This window comes from Oncorhynchus mykiss, chromosome 6, assembly GCF_013265735.2.
Source record: "Oncorhynchus mykiss isolate Arlee chromosome 6, USDA_OmykA_1.1, whole genome shotgun sequence".
Taxonomy (NCBI): Eukaryota; Metazoa; Chordata; class Actinopteri; order Salmoniformes; family Salmonidae; genus Oncorhynchus; species Oncorhynchus mykiss.
In genome coordinates, this window is record NC_048570.1 from 83,194,270 (window position 1) to 83,216,698 (window position 22,429).

General features: G+C 42.4%; 1 protein-coding gene across 4 annotated transcripts in view; it reads left to right on the forward strand.

The window, feature by feature from the left end:
• Positions 1-22,429, forward strand: part of LOC110506168 (elongation factor-like GTPase 1) — a 102,117-nt gene that overhangs the window by 10,888 nt on the left and 68,800 nt on the right. For all 4 annotated transcript variants that reach the window (XM_036981202.1, XM_036981204.1, XM_036981201.1 and 1 more), the window contains exons 13-15: positions 14,095-14,252; positions 14,440-14,615; positions 15,128-15,266. In XM_036981202.1, the coding sequence (XP_036837097.1) occupies positions 14,095-14,252; positions 14,440-14,615; positions 15,128-15,266 (473 nt within the window). The remainder of the gene's footprint in view (positions 1-14,094; positions 14,253-14,439; positions 14,616-15,127; positions 15,267-22,429) is intronic.

Genomic DNA, 22,429 nt, shown 5'->3' on the forward strand with positions numbered 1-22,429 from the left:
TATCTATTTGATGAATCTCAAATATAAAATATATTTTTGATTTTATTTATCACTTTTTTTGGTTACTACATGATTCCATATGTGTTATTTCATTAGTTTTGATGTCTTCATTATTATTATACAATGTAGGAAATAGTAAAAATAAAGAGAACCGTTGAATGACACATACAGAGTGCATTTGGAAAGTATTCAAACCTCCTTCACTTTTTCCACATTTTGTTACGTCACAGCTATTCTAGTGATATCATTAAAATACCACAAAGGGATGCTACACTACAGTAGAGCCACCCCAGCACCACATTTGCTCCTCAGAAGCAGATTTTCGCAGCTCCCCAGTGTTATTTTAATGGCCGTGGCCTGTGAAGCACGTGTTGAGGAAAATGTATTGGCAGGGTGAGTTATAAGCTTGCCTGGCTTAATAAACCAATAGAAAAGTCCCAAAACTGCAAATCCATGTGGCACTCCAGGCAGACTGAAACAAACGCTCCAAGTATTGGGAGGGATGTTTGAAGTATTTGAACCCAGGACCGGTTGTAGATATGGATAGTTGTAGGAATGACATATTATGTCACTTTTTGGAAACAATTGTCTGACTTGTGATAACATTGTAGTACTATGGCGGCTTCTAACACATCATTTTGAAGGTTCCACTTAAGATGATAGTGTTACGTGGTCGTTTCACCTTCCTTTGCTGAATGCACTTATTGTGTGCGTTTCCATAATAGCGTCTGCCAGGCTTAATGACCAGGATGCAAAGTGCTCCTGTATTGTGCGGCTCCAGGAAGAGAGTGTGGCTACATCCCAAATGGCACCGTATTCCCTTCATAGTGCTCTACTTTGACCAGAGCGCTATGGGCCCTGGTTAAAAGTAGTGCGCTGAATAGGGTGCCATTTGGGATGTTGAATTAGTGTAGTCTTCTCCAGAAGCTATTATAGTGTGTCCTCTACTGAAAGCTATTACAGCGTCCCCCTCAACAATACAGTTGGATAATAGTCATGTTATAATGGGATGGTGACTGTACAAATGGCTTTGGCGGGATACCAAATGGCACCCTATTCCCTACATAGGGCCCTACTTTTGACCAGGGCTCACTCACATAAAAAATCCTTGTGACATGTATATATTTTTTTTATCTGCCGTTAGTGCATAGCCTAAGTTTTAGGGCGTAACTGTACGCTGGCCAAATATACGCCAGTTAACAAATGCTTTTGGGAAAAAGTTAACGTCGATCCACTGAGGCAAAAAGTACCATAAAAGAACATTAGCCTAAAGTTTGGGAAAGATTTGGGGAAGTGGTAAAGGAGGATGATGGCAGTGCCGGTAGTGCTGAGCGAATAACTGACCATTCGTTGTTTTACCTCTGTTATTACGCCTAAACAACTAATTGACCGACATCGGTTCAATTACTTGAATTTCATTTAGTTTAGTTTTTTTTTGCCCAACGCAACGTTTCTCTAGAGAGAAATCAAATAATTCAGGAGAGAAATCAAGTCAATAACTATGTGGGACGCTGGGCTGAAGGAAGTTGTAGTTTTCATTAAGCAAATATTCAACCTAGTTCAGTGCAGAAATGTTGTAATTAACTACAATGACCATAATCAATTTATTTTTTATTTTTATGGCTCCGACAGAGACTGATCAGAGTGGAAGAGGTGACGCGAGAGGTTTCACTCTTGCCAAAATCTGTCCAAAATAAGCCCAATTTGTTTCTACGGGCTTATTATGGACTGAAGCTTTTCTCCTGCCTTCCCGCTTTTGTTAGGGTGGAGACATGAGCATCTCAACATTATATACAGATCTCTGGACCGATACCCTTTCACGCCTGCTTTGTTAGGGTGGAGACATGAGCATCTCAACATTATATACAGATCTCTGGACCGATACACTTTCACGCCTGCTTCGTTAGGTTAGATACACAAAGACCCCTTGTTGATAGGCCATGTACCCCGAGGGATCCTACAGTAGTATCAATGGTTGTGAACCACTGGTCTAACCAATGAGGACCTGACACATGTCATTGGGATATTTTCTATGTTTTGGCAATTGAATGGTCACTATTTTTGGTTTTGGAATTTCTGTTACAAAATCATTGTAATGTCATTATTTCACAATGCTAAAATATCAAAACCGAAATAATATTTTTTTTATAATATAACCGAAACCCAACCATCCTAAAAAAAAAAAAGCACTACTGTTCAGATATATGGGTTAAATGGGATAGTCGCCTGAAATCTGGACACTGACTAGGTCTGTAGCCTAATTATGTACTCCTACCGAAATGAAGTGTTTCTTGCAGTAAAATGATTTACCAAATGTACATTTTGACTCGGGAACAGGAGTGGAGAAATTTGATTTATTTATTTATGCATTCTTGAGAGAATGAATGTGCGGTTAGGGACCGTATGTAAAGGTGCTATCTTTATCAGCATCATAAAAGCAGATAGTATTTCAACCACATAAAATATGCATCTAAGCTGAACTGAAATCCTATCATAAACAGCTTTTAATTCCCTTAAAACCGGTCAAACTGACGTCATTTGGAGATTTTGCACTGAAAATCTCCCCGGTCCCTAAATGTCTTTGCTGCCCGAGAGAAAGAACTTTACTGACGTCAACTAGATTGAGGCATTCATTCTACTGATTCATTACATTCGTTTGGTGAGCAAGGGTTTATTTAGTTTAATTAACTGGGTCGTTCAAGCCCTGAGTGCTGATTGTCTAACAGCCCTGGTATATCAGAACGTATGACAAAACATGCATTTTTACTGCCCTAATTACGTTGGTAACCACTTTATAATAGCAATAAGGCACCTTGGGGGTTTGTGGTATATGGCTAAGGTATATAGCTAGTATACCACGGCTAAGCACTGTTTCCAGGCACTCCGCAATGCTTGTGCTTAAGAACAGCCCTTAGCCGTGGTATATCGGCCATATACCACACCCCCCCCCATACCTGGTATGATCATGTCGGTATTACTCCCTGTTCTCTATCTAACCTGGTTTGAGCCTGTCGGTATTACTCCCTGTTCTCTATCTGACCTGGTATGATCCTGTCGGTATTACTCCCTGTTCTCTATCTGACCTGGTATGATCCTGTCGGTATTACTCCCTGTTCTCTATCTGACCTGGTATGATCCTCAGTGTCTGTATGCCTTAGGTCTGTGGAGTAGAAAGAAACCCCCTTGGCAGGCAGACCTCATCTCTCCTCTCAATTCAATTCAAGGTGCTTTATTGCCATGGGAAACATGTTAACATTGCCAAAGCAAGTGAAGTAGATATTATACAAAAGTGTAATAAACAATAAAAATGAACAGTAAACATTACACTCACAGAAGTTCCAAAAGTATAAAGACATTACAACGGTCATATTATGTATATATACAGTGTTGTAACAATGTGCAAATGGTTAAAGTACACAAGGGAAAATAAATAAACAGAAATAAGTGTTGTATTTACAATGGTGTTTGTGCTTCACTGGTTGCCATTTTCAAATTCTTCGTGGATCTGTGTAATCTGAGGGAAATATGTGCCTCTAATCTGGTCATACATTTCAAATCAAATCAAATGTTATTTGTCACATGCACATGGTTAGCAGATGTTAATGTGAGTGTAGTGAAATGCTTGTGCTTCTAGTTCTGACAATGCAGTGATAACCAACGAGTAATCTAACCTAACAATTCCACAACTACCTTATACACACAAGTGTAAAGGGATGAAGAATATGTACATACAAATATATGAATGAGTGATGGTACAGAACGGCATAGGCAAGATGCAGTAGATGGTATCGAGTACAGTATATACATATGAGATGAGTAATGTAGGGTATGTAAACATTACATTAAGTGGCATTGTTTAAAGTGGCTAGTGATACATTTTTTACATAAATTCCGTTATTAAAGTGGCTGGAGTTGAGTCAGTATGTTGACAGCAGCCACCCAATGTTAGTGATGGCTGTTTAACAGTCTGATGGCCTTGAGATAGAAGCTGTTTTTTAGTCTCTCGATCCCAACTTGCACTGACCTCGCCTTCTGGATGATAGTGGGGTGAACAGGCAGTAGCTCGGGTGGTTGTTGTCCTTGATGATCTTTATGGCCTTCCTGTGACATCGGGTGGTGTAGGTGTCCTGGAGGGCAGGTAGTTTGCCCCCGGTGATGCGTTGTGCAGACCTCACTACCCTCTGGAGAGCCTTACGGTTGTGGGCGGTGATACAGACCGATAGGATGCTCTCGATTGTGCATCTGTAAAAGTTTGTCAGGGTTTTGGGTGCCAAGCCAAATTTCTTCAGTCTCCTGAGGTTGAACAGGCGCTACTGCGCCTTCTTCACCACGCTGTCTGTGTGGGTGGACCAATTCAGTTTGTCCGTGATGTGTACGGCGAGGAACTTAAATGTACTACCCTCTCCACTACTGTCCCGTCGATGTGGATGGGGTGTTGCTCCCTCCACTATTTCCTGAAGTCCACGATCATCTCCTTTTGTTTTATTGACGTTGAGTGTAAGGTTATTTTCCTGACACCCCACTCCGAGGGCCCTCACCTCCTCCCTGTTGGCCGTATCGTCGTTGTTGGTATTCGAGCCTACCACTGTAGTGTCGTCCGCAAACTTGATGATTGAGTTGGAGGTGTGCATGGCCACGCAGTCATGGGTGAACAGGGAGTACAGGAGAGGGCTCAGAATGCACCCTTGTGGGGCCCTAGTGTTGAGGATCAGTGGGGTGGAGATGTTGTTACCTACCCTCACCACCTGGGGGCGGCCCGTCAGGAAGTCTAGTACCCAGTTGCACAGGGCGGGGTCGAGACCCAGGGTCTCGAGCTTGATGACGAGTTTGGAGGGTACTATGGTGTTTAATGCTGAGCTGTAGTCAATGAACAGCATTCTCACGTAGGTATTCCTCTTGTCCAGATGGGTTAGGGCAGTGTGGTTGCGATTGCGTCGTCTGTGGACCTATTGGGGCGGTAAGCAAATTGGAGTGGGTCTAGGCTGTCAGGTAGGGTGGAGTTGATATGGTCCTTGACTAGTCTCTCAAAGCACGACATGATGACAGAAGTGAGTGCTACGGTTGGTAGTCGTTTAGCTCAGTTACCTTAGCTTTCTTGGGAACAGGAACAATGTCAGCCATCTTGAAGCATGTGGGAACAGCAGACTGGGATAAGGATTTATTGAATATGTCCGTAAACACACCAGCCAGCTGGTCTGCGCATGCTCTGAGGACACGGCTGGGGATGCCGTCTGGGCCTGCAGCCTTGCGAGGGTTAACACGTTTAAATGTTTTACTCGCGTCGGCTGCAGTGAAGGAGAGCCCGCAGGTTTTGATAGCGGGCGGTGTCAGTGGCACTCTATTGTCCTCAAAGCGAGCAAAGAAGTTGTTTAGTCTGTCTGGGTTTTCTTTTTGTAATCCGTGATTGACTGTAGACCCTGCCACATACCTCTTGTGTCTGAGCCGTTGAATTGTGACTCTACTTTGTCTCTATATTGACGCTTAGCTTGTTTGATTGCCTTGCGGGGGGAATAGCTACACTGTTTGTATTCAGTCATGTTTCCGGTCACCTTGCCCTGATTAAAAGCAGTGATTTGCGCTTTCAGTTTTGCTCGAATGCTGCCATAAATACAGTTTCTGGTTTGGGAATTTTGTAATAGTTGCTGTGGGTACAACATCGCCGATGCACTTGCTAATAAACTCGCTCACCGAATCAGCATATTCTTCAATGTTGTTGTTTGACGCAATGCGGAACATATCCCAGTCCACGTGATCGAAGCAATCTTGAAGCCTGGAATCAGATTGGTCGGACCAGCGTTGAACAGACCTGAGCGCGGGAGCTTCCTGTTTTAGTCTGTCTATGGGCAGGGAGCAACAAAATGGAGTTGTGCTCAGCTTTTCCGAAAGGAGGGTGAGGGCCTTATATGCGTCGCGGAAGTTAGAATAACAATGATCCAGGGTTTTACCAGCCCTGGTAGCACAATCGATATGCTGATAGAATTTAGAGAGTCTTGTTTTCATATTAGACTTGTTAAAATCCCCAGCTACAATGAATGTAGCCTCAGGATATGTGGTTTCCAGTTTACATAGAGTCAAATGAAGATCGTTCAGGTCCATCGATGTGTCTGTTTGGGGGGGAATATATGTGGCTGTGATTATAATCGAAGAGAATTCTCTTGGTAGATGCGGTCAACATTTGATTGTGAGGAATTCTAAATCAGGTGAACAGAAGGACTTGAGCAGGAGGTTAGGAAGTGCAGCTCAGTTTCCACCTCATTTTTTGGGCAGTGTGCACATAGCCTGTCTTCTCTTGAGAGCCAGGTCTGCCTACGACGGCCTTTCTCAATAGCAGGGCTATGCTCACTGAGTCTGTACATAGCATTCCTTAAGTTTGGGACAGTCACAGTGGTCAGGTATTCTGCCACTGTGTACTCTCTGTTTAGGGCCGAATAGCATTCTAGTTTGCTCTGTTTTTTTGTTCATTCTTTCCAATGTGTCAAGTAATTATTTGTTTATTTCTCATGATTTGGTTGGGTCTAATTGTGTTGCTGATTTGGGGCTCTGTGGGGTGTGTTTGTGAACATAGGACCAGCTTGCTTAGGGGACTCTTCTCCAGGTTCATCTCCCTGTAGGTTATGGAATGTTTGGGACTCACTTCCTTTTAGGTGGTTGTAGAATTTAATGGCTCTTTTCTAGATTTTGATAATTAGCGGTTATCGGCCTTCTTCTGCTCTGCATGTATTATTTGGTGTTTTACATTGTACACAGAGAATATTTTTGCTCTCCCTATTCACTTAACCCCCACAGGTTGCTCTCTTTGTCACTCACTCACTCACTCACTCACTCATTCACTTCCTCCTCTCCTCTATCACGGTATCAACCTGTAATGGCTGATTCTACCATTACACTGAGAGAAAGGGGGGGGAGAGAGAGACCTAACTAGCCTGTATTAGTTCAGCGAGAGATAGAAAGGAGGGAGAGAGAGAGAGACCTAACTAGCCTGTATTAGTTCAGTGAGAGATAGAAAGGGGGAGAGTGAAGGATGTTAGTGAAGATGAAGCATGCCATGTCACACACAATATGCTACAGTAGAAAAGGCCTGGCCACCATCAGCCTAATGATCCAGCCAGGACCCCTTTCTTCCCCTGATGGCTGCCACCTGCTGCAGTAGCACACACACGCTGCTGGCAGATCCCAGGCCACCCATGGACTAGTTGGGAACAATTACTGTACATACCACAGATTTTCTCTCATCAGATCCATACCTTGTCAGCCCAGACATATCATTGGCCACCCATGGACTAGTAGGACCATTGAAACTACATCTCATCTGATTATTATTATTTATTTATTTTATCTATACTGTATCACCTCAGGCATATCTGTGGCTAGCATGGGTCATTGAAGCTGTGCATATCACTTCAGGCGTATCTCTGATCCTATTTTAGCACTCCTACTCTGAGACACTAGCTAAATACAGGCCCAGAGTTGTAACCTGATCAGGAAAACTCCTGGTCCCTAATGTTAAGAACTACAAATACCACAGCATCTGTGTCTTGTTTCTCTTGACACACATTTGGGACAGATCTAGGATCAGCTTCCCCTCTTCCTTTCCTAACCTTATCCATTAGTGTGGGAAACTGACCATAGATTGGCATCTAGGGGAAACTTCATCCTAGACCGTTCATACTGGAACAGTTGAGTTCAGCTCCATTGAGCCAGCCTGACCTAGATCTTTGTGTACATGCTACATAAGTAAAGCTATGCATAATCACGTTCTGTTTACTTCGCTGACTGTTTTGCCATCTCAACGGCTTACAATCTTCCTGGATGTCTTCTAAATAGCAACTTATTCCCTATATAGTGCACTGCTTTTGACCAGAGTCCTATGGGCTAAGATCTGCCTTCTCTGCAAAGGAAAACATACCTTATTCAATGGCCTCTACTATATCTGTGTCCCAAATGGCACCTATTTCCTATGTACAGTACCAGTCAAAGGTTTGGACACACTTACTCATTCAAGGGTTTTTCTTTATTTGTACTAGTTTCTACATTGTAGAATAATGATGAAGACATCAACTATGAAATAACACATGGAATCATGTAGTAAACAAAAAACTGTTAAACAAATCAAAATATATTATATTTTTTAGATTCTTCAAAGTAGCCCCCCTTTGCCTTGATGACAGCTTTACACACTCTTGGCATTCTGTCAACCAGCTTCACCTGAAATGCTTTTCCAACAGTCTTGAAGAGTTCCCACATATACTGATCACTCGTTGGCTGCTTTTCCTTCACTCTGCGGTCCAACTCATCCCATCTCAATTGGGTTGAGGTCGGGTGATTGAGGAGGCCAGGTCATCTGATGCAGCACTCCATCACTTTCCTTCTTGGTCAACAAGCCCTTACACAGCCTGTTTTTTTGGAATGAGTAGGTGTGTCCAAACTTTTAACTGGTATTGTATATAGCGATCTACTTTTGACTGGGGGTGTTTGGTGTGTTGTATAGTGCCCAGTGTACAATACAAATATCAGGTATATTATATGTTTATGAGTAGTCTGTTGCAGATGGTACATGTTTGTGTTTTACATGAATAGCCTTCAATGCAGACACTTTGAACAATTTCCTTTTGGCTGTTTTAGATACTACAGTATGTGTCTTTCTCTTCTTGGTTCAACTGAAGGGGCTTTAAAAAATAGACATATGACATTTGAAATGTACAGTGTTGTAACGATGTGAAGATAGTACACAAGGGAAATGAATAAACAGAAATATGGGTTATGTTTACAATGGTGTTTGTTCTTCACTGATTGCCCTTTTCTTGTGGCAACAGGTCACAAATCTTGCTGCTGTGATGGCACGCTGGTATTTTACCCAATAGAAATGTGAGTTTATCAAAATTGTATTTGTTTTTGAATTCTTTGTGGGTCTGTAATCTGAGGGAAATATGTCTCTCTAATATGGGCATACATTGGGCAGGAGGTTAGGAAGTGCAACTCAGTTTCCACCTCATTTTATGGGCAGTGTGCACATAGCCTGTCTTCTTGAGAGCCATGTCTGCCTACTGCGGCCTTTCTCAGTAGCAAGGCTATGTTCACTGAGTCTGTACATAGTCAAAGCTTTCCTTCATTTTGTGTCAGTCACAGTGGTCTCTGTCTCTGTTTCTCTTTCTGAATCAGCTTCAGGGGGTTCCTGGCTGACACTCCTACATGCCTCCACAGCTATGGTTATGCTTTGTTACCATGGCACCCACCATCCATTTAGGTCTCAGTAGTAGTTCTGAGACTGCTCGTAGGAGTGAGAGGGCAACCTCTCTGTTTCTACCTCTCTACACCCAGTTCTTTCTCTCTCCCTCTCTCGCCCCTTCCTTTCTGACTCTCTCCATCTGTCTGTGTCTCTCTCTCCACAAACAGTCTTGACCTGGTGTTTTAAATGTCCTCACATCTGATTGGCTGGTGATGTCAGTGGGTTTTATTAATGGCTCTGGGCAGTTGCTCGGCAGAATACACAGACTGGCATGCACACAGCCACACACTAAAACATCCCTCTCTCATTAACAGTATGAGGAACCTAGATGTTCTGTTTCTTTTTATCAAAGCAGCAGTCGTTCTGTATGTTTTAATTATTTAGAAGAGATAGCAAAACATCTATAACAGAACTTGGAAAGAGTTTCATCATGGAACAACAAGACTGTTGAGTTAACAAATTAATCAGTGAACAAAAGAGTGAAACCAATGTGTTCTGTTTTCAAGTCCTGTAGAATCCTGCAAGTGGGACGAAAGCAGAATAAGTTAATCAAGTGAGAATTCTCAAACAAATGTGACCCAAACGTTTTTTGACCTCAGCAACACAATAGCACGTGCAGCAAAGACTAAGAAGCAGAGTCAGACTTCAACCAACCATCCAAAACGTTCCAGTATGGATGAAGGCGTTCCAGCCTTCCAGTATGGTATGATGCTGATGAAGACGGTTTCACGAACAGCTTTAGTATCAATATCGTCTCATTTTCCACATATTTAAAACAGATATATATCACACACACACACACACAACCAGCTTATAACACACTTAAAAGGCTTGTGGTTTTGAGAGAATCCTACTTTAACGTTGAGAAGCTTGCGAAGCCATTACTTTATAACCACTGCAACGGAGGCCAGAGACCACAACGCATGGCTTTCCCATTATTGCCCATGAGCGACTGATTTGACCTCATCAAGAAAAGCACGGCAGCTCTGCTGTGGTCGCTTTGTTAAAGAATGTAGCTACGCAGTACGCTTATGAATGCAACGGGTTGGAATTGTTGAACGAGGAGGAAATAAGTGAATCTCGGGTGAAATGGAATATGAGGGGGATGAGTGTGTGTGCAGTGCACGCAGGTATGTGTGTTGTTCGAAAGAGTGTGTGTGTGGGGTGACAAATTGCAGGAGACACACCTCACACTAAAAGCAGAAGTCAGTGGTTAGCAGCATTCCACAAGTAGTCCTTCAGTACAATACATTGTTCCATTTCTCCCATGTTGTGGTCTTCATGGCAAGCCTGTATTCGTTTAGGCCCGTTTCTGTCTAATTTATACAAAACGTAATCAACCTGCCCCCCCTATAGTCTTTGTGAATCAGCAGAGCTTGTTTTATTGTTTGTTTATGTCCTAAATGGCACCCTATTCCCTGTGGGCCCAGCTCAAAAGTAGTGCACTATATAGGGAATAAGGTGCCATTTGGGATGGATCCTAAATTATGGGATATTTAAGCGGTCGGTCGTCAGGGAGCTGAACTTGTGTGGATGGACACTACTGTCAATCATGGCTTCCAGCTGTATCAATGTAGTCACTTTGAAGCTCTCTCTCACACACAGACACACACACACCACTCACCGCAATGACTCTGCAGTTTGCCATTTCAAACGACACACCCACGTGCCTTGAGTTTGTGGTGGCCAGAGCAATTTTAGAGTAATTGTTATTCCGTTTTTCCAGCTTGGCCCAGAGACACCACCTATGTTGTCATAATTGGTCAAATTTAACCTTTGCATATTTTCCATCGCCGGTAGGTAATTAGAACATAGTTTCTCAGTGAGGGAAGTTAGCAGCACAAATAACCATCATGCGATGACGGGACTTGTTAGGATGAGGTACAAGCCTGACCTCTTGACTCCATGTTGCATCCCAAATGGCACTCTATTGCCTAGTGCACTACTTTTGACCAGAGCCCTGGTCCCATACCATTCACACGCTGTCTGGACACACCATGTGGACGGACACACAGTACCAGTCCAAAATTTGGACACCTATTCATTCAAGGGTTTTTCTTTATTTTTACTATTTTCTACATTGTAGAATAATAGTGAAGACATCAAAACTAACACATGGAATCATAAAGTAACTAAAAAAGTGTTCAACAAATCAAAATATATATTCTTCAAAGTAGCCACACTTTGCCTTGATGACAGCTTATCACATTCTTGGCATTCTCTCAACCAGCTTCATGAGGAATGTTTTTCCAACATTCTTGAAGGAGTTCCCACATATGCTGAGCACTTTTTGGCTGCTTTTCCTTCACTTTGGGGTCCAACTCATCCCAAACCATCTCAATTGGGTTGAGGTCGGGTGATAGTGGAGGCCAGGCTATCTGATGCAGATCTCCATCACTCTCCTTCTTGGTCAAATAGCCCTTACACAGCCTGGAAGTGTGTGTTGGGTCATTGTCCTGTTGAAAAACAAATGATAGTCCCACTAAGCGCAAACCAGATGGGATAGCGTATCGCTACAGAATGCTGTGGTAGCCATGCTGGTTAAGTGTGCCTTGAATTCTAAATAAATCACAGACAGTGTCATCAGCAAAGCACCCCCACACCATGATACCCCCTCCTCCATGCTTCACGGTGGGAACCACACATGCGGAGATCATCCGTTCACCTACTCTGCGTCTCACAAAGACACAGCGGTTAGAATCAAAAATCTCCAATTTGGACGAAAGGACAGATTTTCACTGGTCTAATGTCCATTGCTCGTGTTTCTTGGCCCAACCAAGTCTCTTCTTCTTATTGGTGTCCTTTAGTAATGGTTTATTTGCAGCAATTTGACCACGAAGGCCTGATTCACGCAGTCTCATCTGAACAGTTGATGTTGAGATGTGTCTGTTACTTGAACTCGGTGAAGCATTTATTTGGGCTGCAATTTCTGAGGATGGTAACTCAAATGAACTTATCCTCTGCAGCAGAGGTAACTCTGGGTCTTCCATTCCTGTGGCGGTCTTCATGAGAGCCAGTTTCATCATAGCGCTTGATGGTTTTTGCGACTGCACTTGAAACTTTCGCATTGACTGACCTTCATGTCTTAAAGTAATGATGTACTGTCATTTCTCTTTGCTTATTTGGGCTGTTCTTGACATGGTATGGACTTGGTCTTTTACCAAATAGGATATCTTCTGTATACCACAACACAACAGATTGCCTCAAACGCATTAAGAAGGAAATCAATTCCAATTAACTTTTAACAAGGCACACCTGTTAATTGAAATGCATTCCAGGTGACTACCTCAATAAGCTGGTTGAGAGAATGCCAAGAGTATGCAAAGCTGTCATCAAGGCAAAGGGTGGCTACTTTGAAGAATCTCAAATATAAAATATATTTTGATTTGTCAAGCACTTTTTTGTTTACTACATGATTCCATATGTGTTATTTCATAGTTTTGATGTCTTCACTATTATTCTGTAGAAATGTAGAAAATAGTAAAAATAAGAAAATCCCTTAAATGAGTAAGTGTGTCCAAACTTTTTGACTGGTATTGTATTTTTTCCGGACTCTAAAATTGCTCGTGCTGATAGGTATTCATTCATTTCTTTCTTTTTTTATTATTATAATTTTGGGGATTGTGTGTATTGCAAGATATTGCTGCACTGTTGGAGCTGGAAGCACAAGTATTGCCCTGCACCTGCGATAACATTTGCAAAATTGTGTACACGACCAGTACATTTTGATTTTAAGTAGTGTACCAAATATGGACTATGGGTCACAAATGGAACCCATAATGTAGCGACAACCACAGGCTGATACTAGATCATTTTATTACCATTAATCATTTTAAATCTCAGATTGGATAGCCGTTAAACATAGATTACACCTTTTTTAAGGAACATTTTGCTTGGAAACCTGCTCTTTTTAACTTATCTTATGCTCTTTGCGCTGTTTTAACTTCCATTCATTGTTGTGTTCTGTCTGTGTAACTACACAGTGTATTCATAAAGTATTCAGACCCTTCACTTTTTCCACATTTTGTTACGTTACAGCCTTTATTCCCCCCCCTCATCAGTCTACACACAATACCGCATAATGACAAAGCAAAAACAGGTTTTTAGAAACTATTGCAAATGTATTTCATATAAAAACTGATATCACATTTACATTAGTATTCAGACACTTTACTCAGTACTTTGTTGAAGCACCTTTGGCAGTGATTACAGCCTTGACTATTCTTGGGTATGACGCTACAAGCTTGTCACACTTGTATTTGGGGAGTGTCTCACATTCTTCTCTGCAGATCCTCTCAAGCTCAGGTTGTATGGGGAGCGTCGCTGCACAGATATTTTCAGATCTCTCCAGAGATATTCGATAGGGTTCAAGTCCGGGCTCTACATTTGCAAATATTTGTACAAACCTTTTCGCTTTATCATTATGGGGTCATTTGTGTAGATTTGATGAGGGGGGGGGGAAATCTTTAAATCCATTTTAGAGTAAGGCTGTAATATAACAAAATGTGGAAAAAGTCCAGGGGTCTGAGTACTTTCTGAAGGCACTGGATGATGGATTCTTGGCCAGGGATCACTTGGAAAAAGAGATTTAAAAGTTTCAGTGTGACTTCTCTGGTTAAATAAAGGATGAATCAAATGAAACAGAGCGGTGCTAGTTGCTAGGCTATGTTACCCTGCTGGAAAGACTTGGTTTAGTGGGTTGTTACATTTCTGTTTTGATGTGTCATGTCTAATAGAATGTGTATTCATTGGCCCAAACAATGGACAGTGTTCAGTAGGGTACACAATAGCAAAACGTTTTGCAATGGAATATTTTCAAAACATTTTCTACCTACTGAACAGGTGTGTTTGTGTGTGTGCGCACACAGGCCGTTGACCCAGGAGGAGATGGCCCAGCGCAGGGAGCTGGCCAGACAGAGACACACTGAGAGACTGGCAGCCATTCAGCAGACGGAAAGTGGGGAGGGAAATGCCCAATCAGGAAGTACAACACCGGCAACCACTCCTGGTGGAGACAACACCATAGGCAAGTGTCTCTCTCTCACACACACACACACACACACACACACACACACTCTTACCTTGCTAAAACCCCAACCCCTGGCCTCTTTTCCCCTAGTGGTTTGGAAGCTCTGGCCATTTCCAATAACCAATATGTTCATGATGATACCACTGATACCAGTATATGTCTCATTGTCTTCCCTGACATGCAGGTAGTGAGGGTGTCTCAGGCCAGATGCAGGGCCTGCCTCTGAAGGCTAAACCAGAGGAGGAGGAGGAGAAGGAGACGTTCGTAGCCTTCGCCAGAGTCTACAGCGGGGTGGTCCGCAGAGGACAGAAGGTGTTTGTGATGGGGCCCAAGTACGACCCTGCACAAGGCCTGCGCATGGTAAGGATGTACACACTTACAGGCAGGCACACACACACACAGGCATGTGGACACACACGTACACACACTCTGCAAAGGCACAAAACACATTTCCTGCTCAATTTGCAATATTCACCAGTCAAAACAATAACTGTTCTGAAGATGAAACCAAATGCGCTTTGTTCAAAGAGCAACAATCATACATTTTCTGTGTGTTTGTTTCCATCTCAAGATGTGTATTCCAAGGTTAAAGATAACATTGACTTCTATGATGAGGGCTGTGTTCCTCTGTGGCCTGGGCAACAGTAGTGCGCTATATACTGTAGGGAATAGGGTGCCATTTGAGACAGACAAGTCGTTGTATTATTGTTGCCTCGTCCCTCCTGGCTTCAGTAGCAGTACTACTAACTAACAATTGCTTTTAGAATCCAATATCACACAACCAATGTACTGGATGATTGGCTCTGATGCGCTAGAGATCTAATGTTCTCTCTCTGTTTCTCTCGCTCTATCTCTCTCTCTCTGTCTGTCAGCTCCCAGAGGGCAGTACTAGTGTGAGTGCCTGTCTCCCTCCCGTCCCTCACCTGGCCTGCTGCACCATGGACAGCCTCTACCTGCTGATGGGCAGAGAGCTGGAGGAACTAGAAGAGGTGCCATCAGGGAACGTACTGGGTACGTACTCAAAAACACCTACACCTACTTGAATTGAATGGTCTTTTGAAAGGTTCATGCATAATAGAATATTAACTTGTTATCCAATGTTATTTTTACTGCACGAATAAAGGTGAAAGTTACATCTTTCAGAGTTCTTTGAAAGGCCCAGTGCCGTCAGACGTGATTTTCCTGTGTTTTATATATATATTTCCACACTGAATAATATTGTGAAAATATGGTAATGCGTTAGTGTAAGCGCTGTTTGAAAAGATTTCAGTCTGTTCTGGTGTGATGGATTTTTGGCCTTCCATGGTGACATCACCATGCAATAAATTAATCCAAACCTCTCTGCCAATAAGCAAGTTTTCAGTTTTACCCTCCCCACTCATACCATACCCAGACAGTCTTAGCAAAATTCTTGCTTGAGAAATTGCACTTGGCTAAGAAGCTATTTTTTTGTTTGTTTTTTTGACAATTGTTATTGAAAACAATCACAGTCAGGTACTTAATTGTTACCCAGAAATTATTTGAGATTAAAAACGGCTGCATTGGACCTTTTTAAAGCTAGAATTCTTAGTTGCTACATACATTTTTTAAAACGGATAAATGAATGATTCTTGAAGAATATAACTTGTACATTTCTCATGATCATGTTGTACCCAATCAGAACCCAAAATATAAGCTTATTTTACTCCAATGTTTGTAAACAATGTGAATGTAAACACTGTACAGTCTCAACATGGTTGAAACTATCATTTTAATACTATTAACGGTCGGTCCTTGCATCCTTAGCTCTGTCTATGAATTTGATTTGAGTGGTTACATTTCTCCAGGCCCATCCCTCAGTTTTGGAAGGTGTAAGTGTAAATGTGTGTAAATGTGTGTGTGTAAGTGTAAATGTGTGTGTGTGTACGTGATCACTTTGCAGATCTCTACATTCAATTACTGACAGGGAAACTTTTTGCCTTGCCTATACCATTAGGACATTATGAAATAGATGTGCATTAGCCATATTGACTGTACAGCAGCTGTCTAATGCCCTTATCGTGGAGAAGATGATTTATCATGTAGTGGTTCTGTCATCACCAGACTACACATCCAGTTCATCATGTAGTGGTCCTGTCAGCACCAGACTACACATCCAGTTCATCATGTAGATGTCCTGTCAGCACCAGACTACACATTCAGTTCATCATGTAGTGGTCCTGTCATCACCAGACTACACATCCAGTTCATCATGTAGTGGTCCTGTCATCACCAGACTACACATCCAGTTCATCATGTAGTGGTCCTGTCATCACCAGACTACACATCCAGTTCATCATGTAGTGGTCCTGTCATCACCAGACTACACATCCAGTTAATCATGTAGTGGTCCTGTCATCAGCAGACTACACATCCAGTTCATCATGTAGTGGTCCTGTCAGCACCAGACTACACATCCAGTTAATCATGTAGTGGTCCTGTCATCAGCAGACTACACATCCAGTTCATCATGTAGTGGTCCTGTCAGCACCAGACTACACATCCAGTTCATCATGTAGTGGTCCTGTCATCAGCAGACTACACATCCAGTTCATCATGTAGTGGTCCTGTCATCAGCAGACTACACATCCAGTTCATCATGTAGTGGTCCTGTCATCACCAGACTACACATCCAGTTAATCATGTAGTAGACCTGTCATCAGCAGTCTACACATCCAGTTAATCATGTAGTGGTCCTGTCATCAGCAGACTACACATCCAGTTAATCATGTAGTAGACCTGTCATCAGCAGTCTACACATCCAGTTAATCATGTAGTGGTCCTGTCATCAGCAGACTACACATCCAGTTCATCATGTAGTGGTCCTGTCATCAGCAGACTACACATCCAGTTAATCATGTAGTGGTCCTGTCATCACCAGACTACACATCCAGTTCATCATGTAGTGGTCCTGTCATCACCAGACTACACATCCAGTTAATCATGTAGTAGACCTGTCATCAGCAGTCTACACATCCAGTTAATCATGTAGTGGTCCTGTCATTAGCAGACTACACATCCAGTTCATCATGTAGTGGTCCTGTCATCAGCAGTCTACACATCCAGTTCATCATGTAGTGGTCCTGTCATCAGCAGACTACACATCCAGTTAATCATGTAGTGGTCCTGTCATCAGCAGACTACACATCCAGTTCATCATGTAGATGTCCTGTCAGCACCAGACTACACATTCAGTTCATCATGTAGTGGTCCTGTCATCAGCAGTCTACACATCCAGTTAATCATGTAGTGGTCCTGTCATTAGCAGACTACACATCCAGTTCATCATGTAGTGGTCCTGTCAGCACCAGACTACACATCCAGTTAATCATGTAGTGGTCCTGTCATCAGCAGACTACACATCCAGTTCATCATGTAGTGGTCCTGTCAGCACCAGACTACACATCCAGTTCATCATGTAGTGGTCCTGTCATCAGCAGACTACACATCCAGTTCATCATGTAGTGGTCCTGTCATCAGCAGACTACACATCCAGTTCATCATGTAGTGGTCCTGTCATCACCAGACTACACATCCAGTTAATCATGTAGTTGACCTGTCATCAGCAGTCTACACATCCAGTTAATCATGTAGTGGTCCTGTCATCAGCAGACTACACATCCAGTTAATCATGTAGTAGACCTGTCATCAGCAGTCTACACATCCAGTTAATCATGTAGTGGTCCTGTCATCAGCAGACTACACATCCAGTTCATCATGTAGTGGTCCTGTCATCAGCAGACTACACATCCAGTTAATCATGTAGTGGTCCTGTCATCACCAGACTACACATCCAGTTCATCATGTAGTGGTCCTGTCATCAGCAGACTACACATCCAGTTAATCATGTAGTGGTCCTGTCATCAGCAGTCTACACATCCAGTTAATCATGTAGTGGTCCTGTCATCAGCAGTCTACACATCCAGTTAATCATGTAGTAGTCCTGTCATCAGCAGACTACACATCCAGTTCATCATCAAGACAGGAAAGACAGGGTCCTGAAAAGTTTTTTGTTTGTTACTGAGTTTAGTACACTACCGTTGGCCACCATTGGTGAAGAGTAGTGCACTATGTTGGGAATAGGGTACCTTTTCGGTACGCTACCCTAAGGCTCCGCTGATTGCTGCTAGTATGTTGCTATCATCATGTTGCCGGTCATTACAAGCCTATAAAGAGCAATGGGAGATTTATTTTGTCTGATGAAGAGCCACCATGAGTCCCAAATAGTACCCGATCTCTTGTTTTCTGCATTGCTTTTGACTGGGCCCATAGAGCTCTGGTCAAAGCAGTGCACTATATAGGTAATAGGGATATTGGACTATGCATTATCATCCAGTTTAATCTGCTTAGATAATGGACGCTATCGAGATCTTACAATTCAATAATGTTTCTACAAATGCATTGTTTTGTTATGCATCTTAATGTCTGATCAGCTTTTCCTGACCAAGATGGACCATTTTCTATCATACCAATGTCCATTCTAGTGTTTTATATGTAATTGTAAACTGGGCGGTTCAAGCCCTGAATGCTGATTTGGCTGACTGCCGTGGTATATCAGACAGTATACCACCGGTATGACAACATTTTATTTTTACTGCTCTAATTACATTGGTAACCAGTTTATAATAGCAATAAGGCATCTCAGGGGTTTGTGATATATGGCAGATACCCCCATGGCTAAGGGCTGTATCCAGGCACTCCGCGTTGCGTCGTGCTTAAGAACAGCCCTTAGCCATGGTACATTGGCCATATACCACACCCCCTCGTGCCTTATTGCTTAATTCTATGATGGACACTATTTTCTTGGATATGGTGAAAATAAAGGATCCTGCATTGTAGTATTGTGAGTAATACTGTTTAGTGTATAGAAAATCTAGCCAAGTAACTGATTATAATAGGACAGTTATCCATGTGGAAAAACACACACACAACACAACATACAGGACACACACAGAGTTGGCCATGTGGGAACCATCAGGCTGTGGTCCTGATTAGAGCCTCCTTATTCTCTGACGGGTGGAAGAGTTCGCTGGAGAGGGGAAAGGACACACACCAGCTTGCCTGCATCTGATATCGGAGACTAATAATCCCCACCTCATGACGAGACACACATAGCACGACCACATGACAAAGCAAGCTCTGTGTGTGAGAGACCCACTCAAAGATATCTCCCCTAAACAAGAATCAGACCTATACCACCCGGGTAGAAATCACTACACACACACACACAAAGGGAAAGTAGCGTGCTGTAGAGCCATTGTGCGGAGCTCTCTCCTCTGTTTCCTTCCAGCTGTTAGAGAAAACTGATTCAGGAAATGAAGACCTCCATCACTGTTTAACTATGACATTATAGTCCACACACCACACCCATTGCTGATATTATTTGACCGTAAGTGAGCTTTTATGTTCTGAGAACGTCTCCCTTTATGTCGATGCCATTTCAGAGATCAACGAGCAGAAAACTGCCTCTCTGATTCCTCTTTGATTTATATCGTGCCCTATTTATTGTGATAAATATATACAGTGGGCTCCAAAATTACTGGCAATGCACAAATAATACTTAAAAAAATATAAACAATACAATTATAGAGAGAAACTCAAAACACCAACGTGAGAAATACTGTACTTTATTAATGTTTCAATGGAACCAACCAAAATCATTCAATTATTTAATACAAAATAAATGTAACCAAAATCAAGGTTTCATAATTATTGGCACTCCTCATTTAGTACTTAGTGCAACCACCTCTGGCAAGAATAACAGCATGGAGTCTTTTCCTGTAATGTTTGACAAGGTTAAGGAACACATTTGGAGGGATTTTGGACCATTCCTCTATGCAGATCCTTTCAAGATCCTTCACATTCTTGGGTTTGCGCTTATCAACTGCCCTCTTGCAATCAGCCCACAGGTTTTCGATTGGATTGAGGTCCAGCGACTGAGATGGTCATGGCAGAACATTGATTTTGTTGTCACAGAACCATTTCTGTGTGGATCTTGAGGTATGTTTCGGGTCATTGTCTTGTTGGAAAGTCCACCTACGGCCAAGTCCCTGCCTTCTGGCAGAGGCAACCAGATTGTCAGCCACAATTGCGTGATACTTGGTAGAATTCATTATGCCATCAATCTTAACCAGTGCCCCTGGACCTCTGGAATTTAACAGACCCAAAACATCACTGACCCCCCTCCATATTTCATCATGGGTATGAGGTGCCTCTCCTTGAATGCATCTCTGTTTCGACGCCAAACATGCCGATGCTGTATCTGACCAAAACGTTCAATTTTGGTCTCATCTGACCAGAGCACGTTTAAATGATGTTTGGCAAACTCCAAGCACTTGCGTCTGTGTCTTGAGGTCAGAAAGGGCTTTCTTCTGGCAACCCTTCCAAAGAGCCTGTGGATGTGGACCCCAAGACACCACCAAGGCCTACAATTCTTGGAAAATTGCAGAAAATGATGTCATGGCTTTAGAAGCTTCTGATAGGCTAATTGACATAATTTGAGTCAATTGGAGGTTGTTTACATACACCTTAGCCAAATACATTTAAACTCAGTTTTTCACAATTCCTGACATTTAATCCTAGTGAAAATTTAGTACCACCGCATATGTTCCATTGGTCGGATTACCAGAATATAGTTCATTTCCCCCCACCTTCTGATGTTCCCAGAATCTCTATGTTAACCAAGGGTTTTGTAAATGTAACATCAGTAGGGTAGAGAGAGGAAAAAGGGGGGAAGAGGTATTTATGACTGTCATAAACCTACCCCCCAGGCCAACGTCATGACACACTGTTTTGATCAAAAACTTTTGATTATTAGATCAAATACTGTAAATAGTTTTATTCATAGTTTGAGGCAACAAGACTTAATATGAAAAATAGATCTCTCTCACAGCTCTCAATAGCCTACATTGAGAACAAGTTGCCTTTCTTTGCTTGTATTTCACCATTGAGCAGTCTTTAGCTTTTTGATCTGTTATATTCAGATTTTTTTAATTGTGCATTTATATTTTAGGAGATATTGAATTCAGTCTTAAACTTTCTTTGTTACCGTAAGTTTATTACCGTCAAGCACATGAACAGTAGATCAGCGACTGCTAGTAGTACATTTAAACAGTCGTTACCAGCTTCACTCTCCACTGCTGTCAATAGAAAACACACATGTATACTTTACTACATTGGACATTTTAGTCATTTAGCAGACGCTCTTATCCAGAGAGACTTACAGGAGCAATTATGGTTAAGTGACTTGCTCAATGGCACGTAGATAGATTTCACCTAGTCAGCTCGGGGATTCGAACCAGCAACCTTTCAGTTACTGGCCCAACGCTCTTAACCACTTGACTACCACCCAGCCTGTACATTTGTCAAAAATAAATAAATAAACCTAGTTGTGGGATAACGCCATGATTACATCGGTGCCAAGTAGAAGATGGCTGGTGCGTTTAATGTTTATCTAGTTAACGCCAATAGTTTGTCGCTCTGGTTAGAGACGTGGGCAGAATCAAACTCAGACACACACAAACTTTCATCACACCACAATGGGACCCAGCTGTATAGAAACCTAACAAAGAAAGAGAGTTTGAAGTCGTCGTCCAAGTAGTTGCTCCACAGGGAAAGAGAAGAGGGAGAAAGCGGCAGTAGAATGAATAAAGCTGATTCAACGCCAGGCAGCTTTAGGAAAACATTTGTCTTGCGTTAGGCCTGAGCCACTCTGCCAGCGGTGAGAGGAGACAACTCAGATCTGTTGAGCAGTAGGGAGGGAGTGCACTGATCTGATCTCAACCACACCACATCACACCAGCGCTCTGACACCATTAACCAGTATAGTCCAGTACACCCCGGTGTGGGCCAGTATAGCCCAGTACAGTCTAGTCCACTGTATAGCCCAGTCCAGTGTATAGCCCAGTACAGTCTAGTCAGTGTATAGCCCAGTATAGTCTAGTACAGTGTATAGTATAGCCCTGTATAGCTCATTATAGACCAGTTCAGTATAGCTCTATATAGACCAGTTGAGTATAGCTCTATATAGACCGGTTCAGTATAGCTCTATATAGACCGGTACACTCTAGTTCAGTGTAGCTCATAGGTCAATAGTTTAGTATGGCTCATTATAGACCAGTACAGTCTAGTTCATTATAGACCGGTACTGTCTAGTT